This window comes from Protomyctophum parallelum, assembly GCF_964188405.1.
Source record: "Protomyctophum parallelum genome assembly, chromosome: 15".
NCBI classification, from domain to species: Eukaryota; Metazoa; Chordata; class Actinopteri; order Myctophiformes; family Myctophidae; genus Protomyctophum; species Protomyctophum parallelum.
In genome coordinates, this window is record NC_139710.1 from 13,019,842 (window position 1) to 13,035,158 (window position 15,317).

Sequence of the window (15,317 nt, forward strand, 5' to 3'; positions counted from 1 at the left end):
AGTATACTATGCTTATTTGACCAGGGTCCCTTTGGAATCCAGCGGTTCCTGAGCCGCTTTCGTAATCGTGAGGCAGCTTGATGTACAGTGTAGCAGAGTAGATCTAACATAGCCTACCGGTATCTCCCTTGGCCATGGCACTGTACACTCATGTATAACCTCAACTACGTTTCTCTCTTCTCCCCCTCCAGTCACCGCTGTTCTCTGAGTGGAGAGGATTTGAATCGCCAGTGGCAGAACCCCAGTCCAGAAATCCACCCTACCATCTACCACACCAAGAGCCTGCTGCAGTACCTCGCACACATACAGAGGGCGCCACTGGTACTGTCTGATACATTACCTTAGCCACTTAAGCCACTATTTTATGCCCTGTGTGCCTTAGTGTGACATAATAACTGTGTGTGTGTGTGTGTGTGTGTGTGTGTGTGTGTGTGTGTGTGTGTGTGTGTGTGTGTGTGTGTGTGTGTGTGTGCGTGTGCGTGTGCGTAGGTATTCTGCGACTACCATGGCCACTCGCGCAAGAAAAATGTGTTTATGTATGGCTGTAGTGTGAAGGAGACTGTCTGGCAGTCCAATATCAGTGCGACATCCTGCGACCTGCAAGAAGACCTGGGATACAGGGTGAGTGGCCCAACGTGCACAAACATCCATATTTCATCTTTTATTTTATTTTATTTTTTTGAGTGGTGCAACCATAGGGTGCAGCACTCCAATGCCCAGCAATGTGTGTCCCTGGCTGGTTGGCTGGCTGGCTGGGTCTGTCTCTGGGTCTGTCCCAGCACGGAAGTAGCGTTATAGCGTTCGTTCACCACCACTGATGCACAGCCTAACACACAGACATAGAGACACACACATACTGTACAGTGTACACACACACAGGCCAGGGAGGAGAGCTTGTACAGTAAAGCACCACTCACTTCAGACGGGTCTGGTTTTGTTCATAATATGAATCATCTATTTTATACTTTTATACTACTATAATAAACAGAGACACCTGGTTTAAAGTGGTTAAGTATGTCTGTGGGTTTTATACTTGAAAAGTATGAAATGCTTAGTATCAGGTATAAAATACAGCAGCCTTGTGTTCATGAAACAGAAAGATTGGGTAAGACTGATGTTATGTATCTTTCAGGACCTTTCACTGCTTCGTCTCAACCATTACTCAATGGCTCTGGTCTCAGCCACCACGGTGGATATTTTTCCATTTTTATTTTAATGTTGCCACTACTGTTGGAGCAGCCATAAACTACACAGGTTTATCCCGATGTTCTCGGCATCTTTGTAATGTTAGTGTTTTAGTAAAAAGCAGGTAAAAGAGTAAAGTTTGAGGCAGACACTAACATCAGTCACTATAGCATAAGAGGTGCGCCTGGTGAGGGTTTAAACCCCGCAGCTACGTCGAGTCCGCCTACAGGAAATACGTTAGCTACGACCATGAGACCTGTTCCTGGATCCGTCTATAGCCTACAAGGTTTCCTCTCGACAGCGACGGAACACACATCCACTTCCCAGCACTCACTCAATCTACCCTTTTGTTTGGGATCACTGCGCTCACACACCAATGAATATTAATGGCATTTAACTTAATGAAACCTGCTTTATTGAATTGCTGCTCGTATTGTATTGCATCAGAACAGATGCTACTGTATCACTGCAGCCAATGGAAATATTATCAGACAGAGTGATTGTCCTCCTCATACTTGAAGTTAAAATTAGGTTGACCAAGCCTGTGAATATTGATGGGAGTTGTTGTTACTACCTGGTTACGTATTGTATTGTATGAAATTGTCTGAAATTATGTTAGCAGGGAGATCAGTCTAATTGGGAGATGTTATTCTGCATCATAAATTATCTCATTCTGGTCACATACTCTGGTTTGCAATCTTTCATACAGAGAACATAAGGGATTGTGTACTTACAGTAATTAGATCATTACATTATGTAGATAATTACATTGTTTAACATAATTGGCATGCATTATTTCAATGCATATTCTAAATGGCTAAATGTGAATGTTGATCTCAGACTTCATCATGTGGCCAGCCTGTGATGTCAGTCATCGTATGACATAATATGACTCCAAATCAGTGGTGGAAAGTAACTAAGTACATTTAGACTCCATCTTAGCCCGTAGCACTTGCCATAGCACTTGCCCTAGCCTCAGCGACCTTACAGGCGTATGCAAAGGCTAAACTTATGTAACTTAAATGGCATTTTATGTAGACATAGCACTTTATAGTGTATACTCATAGTTTCATTATATACAGTAGATATTCCACTGTTAGGTTCTTAGCTTTCGAATGATTCATGATGACTATTTTGATGTGTTTGATTACCATGATGTTTTTGTTCTTGCTTACTGTAACTCGCTCTGGATTTAGAGCATCTGCCAAATGCCTAAATTGTAATTGTAAATTGTACTCAAGTACTGTACCTTTTTATGTATTTTTTACTTTAGTGGAGTATTTCCAATTTTCTATATGTTTACTTTACTTAAAGGATTTGATACATTTGGAAACTTGAGAAATGGGACATTTTTACTTTTACTTTTGGTTGCGACCGTATGTTTGATGCCAATACTTTTGCCATCATACTACACACAAGGATACAGTACAGATACAGTGCAAATGGAACATTTGTGTCTCTTTCTCAGACCCTGCCTAAGATCCTGTCCCAGACAGCTCCAGCCTTCAGCATGTCCAGCTGTAGTTTTGTGGTGGAGCGCTCCAAGGAGTCCACAGCCCGTGTGGTTGTATGGAGGGAGATCGGAGTACAGCGCAGTTATACCATGGAGAGCACGCTTTGTGGCTGTGATCAGGGCAGATACAAGGTGTGTGTGCGTGCATGCGTGTGTGTATACAGTATACATTATGTGTATGGCTGTCGGAGAGACTATGCTGATGTACTGTATGTGTCCACCAGGTGGCGTCACACTCTTTCTTCACCCAGCGTTCTTTGTTTTACTCTGGTTTTCCTTATACCAAAATACCCTCTATCATCCCTTCCCTTCTTTTCTCCCTCTCTTCTCGCTCTTTCTCTATTCTTCCCTTATTTGCTATCGTCCCCTACCTCTCTTTCTCCTCCCTTCCTCTCATCCACCTATCCTTTCTTTATTTCTCCATTGTTCTATTGTGTATAATAGCTCTAAATTCTTAATTTCCCATCCCTTTCCATCCCTCTTTTGTCCTCCCTTACATTCCTCACTACTAGTACTGACTGAGCCGCCTTCGATACCACTGGGGGTGGCCAATGTCAACATCCGCCGAGCCCAGGGGCAGTCTTGAGTTGCCAGTTTGGCGCAGATTATCCCCCCTATTGATTTGCTTTTGATTATTTATCCAGATGTGCAGGAGCTAATGCCCAGTGGCCTTGCTGTTTCCCTTCAGCCAGGCCAAGTTTGAATGTTCCCTCTTAGCCCGACTCTGAGGAGAAAGGAAACGTGAAAGGTTTGCGAGGTTAGAGGAAGTCCATGTGTTATTGAAGAGTTGAGTATGGAGAGGCTAAGGGATGTGTGCGTGTGTACATGTGCGTGTGTCCTGGCTGGGAATGAGCTTTACCATAATGTTTCCACATCAAAAACATAGCACAGCATGTCGTGTCCCAGTGTTGGGAATTGGGATGTTTGATGGACATGAGAATCCTGCTCCCATCACACACTCCAGTGCATCTGTAGAAAGCCTTACATCTTCTTGTTGAGAGTATCAGTTTACCAGATTAAATAATATATACCGTATATACTCAACTGCATGTTTTCTTTTTACAATCTTCTTTCCCTTTTCTCCCAATGTACCGGTAGTTGTTATGCAAATTCTCAAACTGATCTCCACACACGTGTAGTCCCTGTCACTTCTCTAACCCATACACTTGGTCATGTGGGAGAGAGTGCACATGTCTCCTAATGCGATACACATGTTTCACCTGACAGTGAGGCCTTAACACATGCAGAGGAACATGCTATCCGACCCAGTTCTCGCTGTTGAACAGGCACCCTAATCAACCTGTAGGGTTCACTAATACAGCAACAGAGAACATCCTCCTGGCCTAACTCGGCCTTCAAGCTCTGTCAGTTGTGTCTGTTGGAGCACCCGGCCAAGCAGCATTTACTGTATATCATAACTTTATCCTAATATTTGACAATGTGTGACTGTCTCCATTAATGTGTGCCAAAATAACTGTATTCTCTTTAGTGTGCCTTTATGTGTGTGTGAACTATGAATTGTATTTAACCTCCAGGGTCTCCAGATTGGCACCAGGGAGCTAGAGGAGATGGGAGCCCAGTTTTGTGTAGCCTTGCTCAGGCTAAAAAGGTTGACCTCTCCCCTGGGAATCCGCAGCCACCAACACCTTCTGGATGTGGAGAGTGACCTTATAGAGTCGCGCTGTAAAGTAGTCAGGTACATGCGCACACACACACACACACACACACACACACACACACACACACACACACACACACACACACACACTCACACACATACACACCTTCCTCAGTGTGATAAGAAATACAGCACAGCTATGTGTGGTATATATTCAGTTCAGGAAAATCACGATCTCTATTTATCTCAAGTTGGTTGGTTGACTCAACAGGGTGTAGTTTCAGTCAAGCCCCATGTATTTCCAGAGAAACGTGGATACCACTGGCAAAATGTTTTTTAGTTTTTTAGCAAATTGCCTCACAACAAGGTAAGGTTGTGCAATCGCGATATTACGCTTTACCGTCTTTGGTGATGTTTACAGAACTCGTGCAAGCACCACATTACTAACCACATCACTGTCGGGCCAATAATGAGGGTAAAGCACACCACTTTCCTGTAATATTGCTTCATGTACTGTACACATAGAATATGGTCTTCACATTGGCGTTGGTAGCTAGGACACCTGCACCACACAAATAAACTCCGCTATCTCACAGCTATCGGATAGAGAAATTGATCTCAGTGGGGCTAGATGCAGAGAACTAATTCAATCGTTGGCTCTCACCACTGGGCACTGAAATTAAAAACAAATGTTTCCAGCATAGCAAATTCAGTGTTCATATATCCTATATCCTTTTGGGACTCATGGGTATCATTATGTTCACTAAAATATTTGATCTTTAACCGCTTAAACCCTATGTAGTGAATGTGATGCAACACTTTTTTGAGCTTGTAGATTGCTTATTTTCTGTGAATGTTCACCTCAAAATAGGGATGATAATATGGTTAAAAGAAAAAGCCATTGACTATTTTCTTATCACCAGACATCTGGACGTCTGCTGCTGATATGTGGCACTACTTTTCAAACAACATGTGAGAAGCTGCATGTACGACAATGAGTTCCTTCAGAACATCTATTGATGATGATATGTGATAAAGATGGTGGGAACTGTGAAATGAGTCAGGAAATGGGGATGATTAACAGTTTGACTGTTTTTTACGATTAACCCGCATTTTAATCAACCCCCCTTCACTGCCGAGATTGTTGTATTACCTTTAGAGCATACGCTGAATTATTTGGGCTTTTAATCCGCGAAAATCCATCAAAAAAAGCTCCCGTGGTTTGTTATGATCTGTGTGTAGCATCCACCATCTTGGTGCACCCGGAAGACGCACACAAGATTGGTTTCAATGAGGCGTTGCATCCAATGCATTTCCATTGGCCTCAATTTCCCAGAAGCCCTAGCAGCCCACAGCATGTGACGATTTCCGGTTTCGTCATCACAGCGAAGTCATCCAGTCTCATACTCCGCGACGAAGACGGATTTTCTTTTGATTCATTACATTACGGCGGATTAAACACATAAAACAAAAGGCGGGTATGTCCGATACGGCAGCGACATTAACCTGGAGTAATCCATTCAAGGCACGGAAACTGTTAATTGCAGGCATTGTCATTATTTCAGTAAGAAGGCACCCAGTATATGGAGACGTTTCTGATAAACCTTCTACAGTTACACATTTCGTGGTAATGGTGAGACGGGAGACATAACTGATTTGTTACAGGCAGACAAACCAGTAAATTGTCTTCATACAGTTAAGTCACAGAGACAGTGGTCCCAAATCATACAGCAGTATAGCAATCAATCTTTATCTATTCAACCATTCTACAGAATTCTAAAAACTCTTTCTCAAACAAACAGCCAAATATTCTTTGGATTGAGGAGGGTATTCTACACAGTAAAATCCTCAGTGTTAATTTATCAATTTGTAACTCAGAGAATGCACAAATGTAGGAAAAGATGTCCAGAGCAGAACATGCTTCTTTTACATTTGTATTATACATTGTGATATACTACAACGTAACTAGAATGTCACACGAGCGTTTCTATCTGCCATCATGTAGAACTCAGGCGGTGGTTTTCAAAGTGGGGGGCCACCGGGAGGCGCCAGGGGCCATTGAAAAGGAGAGTAAAACTAGATAAAGTGCCAATCGGCACAGGTCTCCACCAGGATTCTTCCTCAGCCTAGTGGGAATATGCGTGCACAGTTTCATCGCAATCGGACGTTGCCGAGTTGTGGCCATTTGCTACTCCTGAAAACTGTAGGAGCCAATCGTGGCCAATCAGGATGGAATATGAGAAATCAAACAAACCTGTGTTGATCACATGACTATGGAGATCATGTGTACCGATTTGCGTGAAATTTGGATAAAATCTGAAGGAGTAATAATAGAAAATGTGTTTTACATATGTGGGCCTCCTGGTGGCGCTATAAAGAGCAGATGTGAAAAATTCCAGACAAAGGTTTTTCCTTGGCCTCTAGGGAGTTGGCATACAAAGTGATCCACAGATTCGTGCAGTTAGAGGTAAAAACACTTTTCGGCCAGTTATAGCGCCACCTTGAGGCTGAGTTGAAATTGTTCATGTGGCATTTCGTCCTCTGCCTAGTGGGAATGTGGGTGCACAATTTCAAGGAAATCACGCGATGTGTTCATGATTTGCAGCATTCTGTTTGAAACTGAGCACTCCTGTGAACTTTGGAAGCCAATCTTAACCAATCAGGATGGAGTGTGAGAAATCTGAAAGACCGGTTTCGTTGAATGGCTGTAGAGAGACTGTGTACCAATTTGCGTGATGTTTGGACAAAATCTGTAGGTGTACTGTGCAAAAAGTTGTTTTGCACAAAGCGGCATCCTGGTGGCGCTATAACAGGCCGTTCTGGAAAGTTTGGGGCAGAGGTTCATCGTTGGCATCCAGGGAGTGTGTGTGCAACATTTGGCATCGACCGGGTTAACGGTGGCCGAGATTAGCTACTAACGGACGGACGGACACACACACACACGGACACACGGACACACGGACGGATGGAGTGCAAAACATACTCTCCCCACATGCCTTCGGCCTGGTGGAGACAATGAAAGGAAGAATAAATAGAATATTAATATAAATAATTATAATTATATACTATATATGAAATATTGTTCCAGTTTAACCACTTTCAACCTGGCGTCTCTATTTTGGAAATATCATCATTGTCAAAATGATGAAAATGGCCAACCTGCAACCTTTCCACTATTTGAGGTGCGCTAGCCCCTCCTATGCCCAGCTGTGTGTGTTTGTGTGTACTCCATAGCGATGATTTAATTGGCTGAGAACGGAATATCGTATGAGGATGAAAAGTGAGGACGCCAAAAGTGATTGGCCGGAATGTGACGTATGATGATTAGAGCGCACCTGACTTCACACGAGTGTGATTTTCTTTTTAAGCCATTTTTACAGCAGGGTGCTGCAGTCTTAAGCTCAGAGCTTATGGCTATTATGGGTGTCCTTGAGAGGATAAAACAGGCTGAAAAGCAAAAAATTAAGCAAAAGAAATATAAAATAAATTGCCTGATGAAGACCTAAAAGGTTGAAACGTTGCAACAGTAATAAAAGTAAGTTCTTTGAAGCTATAAAACATTGCCCGGATGTTTTTATCCTCTCCTTGATTCTCACCTTGATGTCCAGCACCTGGCCTAAATACAACCATAAAATGTGCACACAATCCTCTCTGAACTATCCATTGTCCGTATCCTCTCAACTATCCGGATGTCATGGCGTATCATGGCCAAGTTTGAGAACCGGCCTGAATTATGAGTTCAGGCAGTAGACCTTGTATGGACACAGAGGTCAAGTTGGGGCTAGAGCCATCCATTTCATTCTGATGTCTGTTTATCTTGGGGAAGTGAACAAGGGGAGATTTAATGAGCATTCCTGATGGGTTGGTTTGACCTTGACACTGGCTAACTACTTAAACCTTGTCTGTGGAATTCCTGCAGCCCTGGAACAGAATGTACCAGTATTTTTGCTAATAGCCTATATTGAGTTAATGTTGTACCTTATTCGAAACAAGGTATCCTGCATCCTATATACTGTGTTTAGGACAGTCGAGGGGTGGAGGCAGTAAGTATGGCCATGCAGTAGGGCATTAACATAATAATTGACTAGTCGACTAGCAAAACACTAGTCGACACTGTTAATTGACATCCGATTATTCGCTGATATTATTTTTAATATTTTTTTAATATTTTTTTTTGCTTTTTTTTTTGCTTTTCTACAGCAGACATGCAGGCATGCAGCTGTGAGCTCGGTTGTTTTGTTGGTAGTTCGCCAACTTCAGTACTAATCCATTCCTGGCTGATTGTTTTCACATCATATACAAGCCTACTGTACGTGGGTTTTGCCGTCACCCTCACTCGTGTAGGTGCGGTGGGCGGCGGAGCGGCGGTGGCACTAGCAGCATTCAAGACAGATTTTCTTTGGGAAAAGCAAATATATATATATATATGCCTCATAGGCTCATAAGATCAATGGGGACAACTACAGTGTGTAAATACTTTTACTATTGGTGAGTTTATTACTGTAGGTTGTTCAACAAGTTAGTTGGAGACGTGTCGTCGTCGTCCGGTACAGTAAAGTATAGCAGGAGTTCCTCCTCACTCTGCCCAATATTATCCAGTTTGGTGACAGTCAAACTACAGTAGCTCTTGCCGTGATTTCATGTTTCTTCATGCTTATCCAACAAAAGTCCAGGCGTGCCGCGTGTGGCATTATTAAAAACAAACAGCTATGCCGCACGATCATAGTTCTAATAGTCGCGAAAGACTCGCGATGGAGTTAAGTAGTTGATCATCTGATTCAGCCTGCTATCTAGCAAACCTAGTATGTAATCATAACCTCCTCCTAGCTTGTAGCTCCTTCTAAAAACCAAAGGAACTGTGGTTGTAATTTGTTGTTGAACATTTAGGGTTGTATGAAAAACATCGCATGGTTCATTCCTCCTCCCCGCTCCAGTCTCCACTCTCCAAACATTGTGAACAACGTAACATGCTATGCTGCTCCGTAGAACGGTCTTGCGCATCAAAAATAGCAGATCTACAAGCTCACAACGCGTCCATCCGTGAGTCATTGTGGACTTTGACTTGAAACAGCTGAGCTAATTTCGGCCAATCAGAGCGGCATTCAGCGTAATCTAGTAAGAGTGGCGACACTTGCGTTGACTCCCACTGTAACAATGGAATGCGGAAGTGCTCATTCTATCTCAATGGGATAGTTCCAATGTTTGGAACTATAGCCCATAGGAAGTGTGTCGCCACTCTCTTAGTACTATTCCACTAGGCCTGCATTGAGTGCATTCACCGGCTCTGTTTTGCTTCACTCGCTGGCTGTTTCAGAACACGATGTTTTAATGCTTGATTGGATGGAATAAATATCATATTTTACCGCCGACTAATCGACTATAAATCGATTTTGATGGTATTCGAGTCGACTATCAAAAATCACGTTTGGTTAATGCCCTACCATGCAGTATCTATTTACCGGGCGCACGGCTCAAAATACTTCATTACAAGCAGAAGCAATGCCAGCAATTGGCACGTAGGCACGTTGGGCACACAACACACAAACACGTTAGCAGCAGAATGCTCTCCTCAGCGTGATAGGCAATATAAGTGTAGCACTAATAAAGAGGACCTAGGTGTCACAATCTATTATCCTTGTAAAAGTGTTTATTCATTGTTGGCTTGCATACAAGCGATATTGTGTCTACTCGGGCCATTTTATGTGTTTCCGCCAAGGTCTCCAGACCAGTATAAGTTTATGTGCTTGTGGTGTACATACCTGTAAATGCAAATACACTTCAGTCCAACACCACAAAGCAACCACGCCAAACCCGGGTCTCTAACCACATAGGTTATCTACACTTCTGTCTCAAATCCTCTGTGATCTCCCCTCCACGCAAGATTTCATGAGAGTGGTTGATGTGGGAAGCCTTTAGTACACTCAACCACTTAATACTCAAGTCTCTGGCTCTCCCAACCTACTCTCTCCTCTCATATTGAGTTATTCATTTATCATTTATGCATCCACTCATTGGGGGGACACACAAAGTGTTTTGGGGTTTTGTGATTGTGCTGCGAGAGTGTTATTTGCATGCGTGTCCTCTGGGATCGTCTGCTCTCTCATCCCAGGTTTATGGGTTTTTTATGCACAGGGTTTGATGCGGTACCACTTATCCTTTAATAGGTCATCATAACAATGATATCATGACCACATACAGAGGCAGCTGCTGCAGCTGAGTACGTACTAGAGTGGAGGTGATGATGTGTACGCGTGGCTGCACGCGCACAAGACTTTACCTGGTTGTCTGTTTATAATACGCGTGTGTGCAGTGTGGATGCATAATTGTATCTGTTTAAGACGGTAGGTGATTGCATGTCTGAACAGGTGCATGAGTGCTAGTGTGTGTGTGTGTGTGTGTGTGTGTGTGTGTGCATGTGTGAGCGCGCACTTGTCCTTGTGTGATCGTGTGAGTTGACAAAATCAGGATTGTGTGAGTTGACAAAATCAGGAACAAACAGACAACACATGATTACATGTGAGCATAGTATGGTGTGTTTTGTACAGTATGTTGTGTGCATGTAGAGATGCAGACAATGCTGTTCCGGGAGAAACAAATGGTGAGATCCCAGAGCGCAGTAACAAAGCAACCATTACAGGCCATTATTGGACACTCTTATGTGTGTGTGTGTGTGTGTGGGGGGGGTGCGTGCGCGCTGCATCACTTCTACTGTACACACTTACTGTACTCCATCACAATATTTCTCTAAACACACACATGTGCACACCACTTATGTATTTGTGTGTGTGTGTGTGTGTGTGTGTGTGTGTGTGTGTGTGTGTGTGTGTGTGTGTGTGTGTGTGTGTGTGTGTGTGTGTGTGTGTGTGTGTGTGTGTGTGTGTGTGTGTGTGTGTGTGTGTGTGTGTGTGTGTGTGTGTGTGTGTGCGTGCGTGCGTGCGCGAGAGGGACCGAGGAGGGGGAGGGTTGGGAGGTCAACGTCTGAGCCCCTCTGATCGACTGTCTCCCAGGGATCACATTTCAGACCATTAACACCATTAAAAAGCCACTAAAGCCACTAAAACCTCAAAGAACACAGTAACCATTTAACCATTAAGACGCACTGGGAAGGAAACCAAGCGTGTCAGTGACAGCACACGGCCCTCATTTGTTAGCAATATTAAAGTGTTATTCGGTTAGATCTGAAGGCCTTCATCATCTGTGATTGTCTTGTGTTTCAGTGGATTGTTGAAATTCGCCATGCATATTTCTTTTCAAGAGTCAACATGATTGATTATTTGGAATATGTCTTAATGAGCTCATTGAGCTGTAAAAAGTATAAAACTGTGCTTCGGGTACCTCAAGTGCTTTAAAAACATTTTCCCTACACAATGATTTAACGACACAAACCCTGGCGTCCCTATTCTGGGCATGTCATAATAGGATAACATTCATTGAAAATAGATTTGAAATATATATAATATGCTTGACTTTAATGGTGCAAGTACCTAGAGAACTTTAGCACTTTATAATATTTGTATTTTTTTATCTTGTCATGTTGTATGTATTGTCTTAATTCTCCATTCATGATACTTCAAAACTTAACTTATGTGGCCATGCAACAGCTGCAATGTTTCCAGTTTGCACCGTAAACTCATGTATCATACTGTAGTCTATTGTCGTCACGTAGCAGCAGCAGCCCCACCACCTACGTGATGGACGAGGATGAGCCGTCCTTCCTGGAGGAGGTGGACTACAGCGCAGAGAGCAACGACGACGAGGGCGACCCCGAAATCGACCCCAGCAACGACCTCCAGGACACCCCCGTGCACCGTGGCCATCTGTCCGACTCCGAGACCAACCACAGGGACTGACATGCACACCTTTACCCCTGGAGCAAGGTGGGAAACGGACACAAGTCATATGGAATAAAACTACTGTGTTTTTTAAGATGACGTTGGTGAATCTTGGAGCCAAGCTGTCTTAGTGGCCGGTGGATAAAATGGTTAGATTCCCCAGCCTGCTCTTTGCCACTAGTCGCTAGCTCTACAGGCCTATCAGTAGTGTAGCTATACTAAGCACTAGTTTGACCTGGGTTGTATCACTAGTGGGCCCTAATTTTAATGGGTTCAGGGAGGTCTTCTCTGGGATTGGGTGATCTCAGCTAGCACAGTGGAAACAACCAGACTGCTCTTATAAGTACAAACCAAATTTACAGTATATCTGTTCTTATGCGTAAAGGACACTAATGAATTATTCACCCAGGTTCAAGCTTCAGCAAAACATGAACTTCAACCCCTGACAGCTAACCCTAGTCTTCTTAAACACCATTCACTGTATAGTCTCTGAGACACACTTCACTTACCAATGCCTCCAGTTGGTCATCCTTTACTTGAACCTCTTGCTGACCTTCTAGACTGGACTAGCTACAGCACCAATTATTTTATTCAAACTACCTTACATTTCAGGTGCATGGGCCAAACTTGGGTTCTCTTTGAAGTTTCCTCACTTTCAGCCTCTGCTTATTTGTTCTAATACTTTACAAAAGAAAAGCAATGTTGATTGCAGGGAACTAGAACACCAACCTTATTTATTTTACCTTTTTAGCACACTGCTCTAGTTGTCTTGTCATTTCATTCCATCCATTTGATGGTTTTTAATCTTCCTTCCTTCCTTCTTTCCTTTACTTTCATTCCTCTTTAGTTCTTTCTCTTTTCCTTCTCTCCCTCCCCGTCTGTTACAGTACATGTCAAGGCAATGGTGTGTCGAGGTTGGATTCCTGGGATGAACCGACAACCTTGGCAGAGATTATAATCCAGAAAATCTTTATATGTTGAGCCGCAAAGCAAGTCTGTTTGCTTGTCTGTCTGTATGTCATGCTGTCCACACATATATCCACAGAAGGTGCTGAAGAGGCTCAATTATGCACACCTAGGTTTATTTAGAGTTAGGTACAGGTGTTGTAGTAAGGTCATTTTAAAGAGGGAAGGGGAGTTATTTTAGCTACATTTGTTAGCGTGGTCCCAGCTTTCCAAATTAGACCAGGCCCCTAGATGTTACACCTCCTGTACCCCTTCGTCCACCCCCACCCCCCCTGACCCTGACCCTGGTACACCATGGATCCTGTAGTAGTCCATGGCCTATTTGCCTTGCTAATCTAACAGTGAGACATATTTAACTACAATAGAATGTTCACGTCTTTAACGAGACAAAATGTCATATGGTACAACACATGAAGTGCACATACAGTACAGTAAGTTATAGTGTACTCACACTCACTCAACACAAGCTTGCACAGAGAAAGTTTTTGTTGTTGTTGAGTGTCTTGAACCGTGTCTGCTGAAATTGACATTAGTAACCTTGGTGGTGAGGGTTGAATGTACGATATTTTCACACACTGGTCACTTTTTCCGAACGATAGACAATTCTTGCAAAGTAAGACCAAGCAATTATAGCCGTGACGTACAAATAGCATGAGCTGCAAAAGAGCTTTTGCGCTGTGAATAATGCTGTACTATAAAACAAAGAAGCGGAACAATGGAGATAAAAAATAATAAATAAAATACATCACTTGAAGTGAATAAGTAACTTTTTGCAAAAGCTTCACCTTACATCACCTCACAAGGTTCCAAAGTGCTGAGGGCTCAGCCCAAAGCTGATGTTTATACGTTAAATCGTATACTGGAACTTTTTTCTTGTCCAGTCTGTGTGTAGGCTTTGTGGATTTGCACGTGAGATACAATGTATAAGAGTCAATAGTACAATATGATTGAAAGAACGGTGCTTTATTGACGGTCAAATGTAGCTGAATTGATATTTGAATTTTTATTAATTGTTTCTTTAATAGTTAATATGGTTAGTAAAAGAAATTACCATATTTTTACAATTTTCGCATGGCTGTTTTTTTTATTTTCTAATGTGTGTGTGTATGTGTGTGTGTGTGTGTGTGTGTGTGCGTGTGTGCCTGCGTGCGTGCGTGCGCAAAATGTGTCTCTTAACCACTTAAACCCTACAGTATATACTTGGTTGAGAGGAGTTTTTTCCCACTCTACACCAAATATCTTCTCCAAAAATAGTACATCTGTAAACTCACAACGCAACACATTGACTTGTGACACATTTTGAGCTTGTACAGTAGTAGATTTTGTTTTTGCTGTTTGCCCCAGAATATGGACACTAGGGTTCATGTGGTTAATCTTCTTTGTATGTCTGATAAGTGTGATATCGTTGCTGTCAGGCAGAAACCTTGTATCTCCATATTTCAACTTATTTATTTATTTTAATAAAGAAATGCCCTACTTCCTACTTAATATTGAACCAATGAAAAGTATTAACAATACTTTTTTCCCCCATTTCCTAAAAAAGTTAAAGCTTTCGACATACCTGTAAAAGGTTTCCATCTGACAGTGACGATATGAGAGACTGTTACAGTATGTTGTGATAGAACCGTGCACCTGTTTTATATCCGCCATTATGCTAGGCAGCTAAAACTGTGATTTTTCTTTTTTTAATTAACTTTTTTGTTTTGTTTGAGGGGAGGCAAGCTAAAATCGCAAAACCATTTAAGTTAATTGTGACATACTTTGAAGCTTAATGTTAAAACTTAGGGAATAAAATGGCTACTTGAAAAACTAAAACCTGTCTTCCTTTATTCTTTCTTCGCTGCCCATTTATTTCAATATAGATGCAAGAATGCTATTTGGATAGATGTGCTGTATATGTATTTTATTTACATTGAGGATACTGTATGTATGTTATTTAGATATATGCGACTGTAGTTATCTATTCAGGTATGTTGCTTAAGTCTTCTACTTTACTGTTTTTAGTGCTTTGACCACTTACCCTGTTTGACAGTTCATGGCAAACATGGTTGGAGGAAGTTCCAACCATGTGCCTTGTGATCGCTCTGGACAAGCATTTGTTACATGCCCAAATTATAAATTGTAAAAGGCTGTGTGTGAAGGCTCTTTAACATAGGTAAATGTTTTACTTGAAAAGTATTGTACTGTAAAATGAAGGCTTTTT

The 15,317-nt window shown here is 42.3% G+C and overlaps 1 protein-coding gene across 1 annotated transcript in view; it reads left to right on the forward strand.

Annotated features, from left to right (window-relative positions):
• Positions 1–14,929, forward strand: part of agtpbp1 (ATP/GTP binding carboxypeptidase 1) — a 42,387-nt gene extending 27,458 nt beyond the window's left edge. Inside the window, exons 22-26 of the mRNA XM_083783329.1 lie at positions 192–321; positions 490–621; positions 2,654–2,830; positions 4,234–4,394; positions 11,983–14,929. Of these exons, the coding sequence (XP_083639455.1) occupies positions 192–321; positions 490–621; positions 2,654–2,830; positions 4,234–4,394; positions 11,983–12,166 (784 nt within the window). The 3' untranslated portion in view covers positions 12,167–14,929. The remainder of the gene's footprint in view (positions 1–191; positions 322–489; positions 622–2,653; positions 2,831–4,233; positions 4,395–11,982) is intronic.
• Positions 14,930–15,317: the final 388 nt, after the last annotated feature.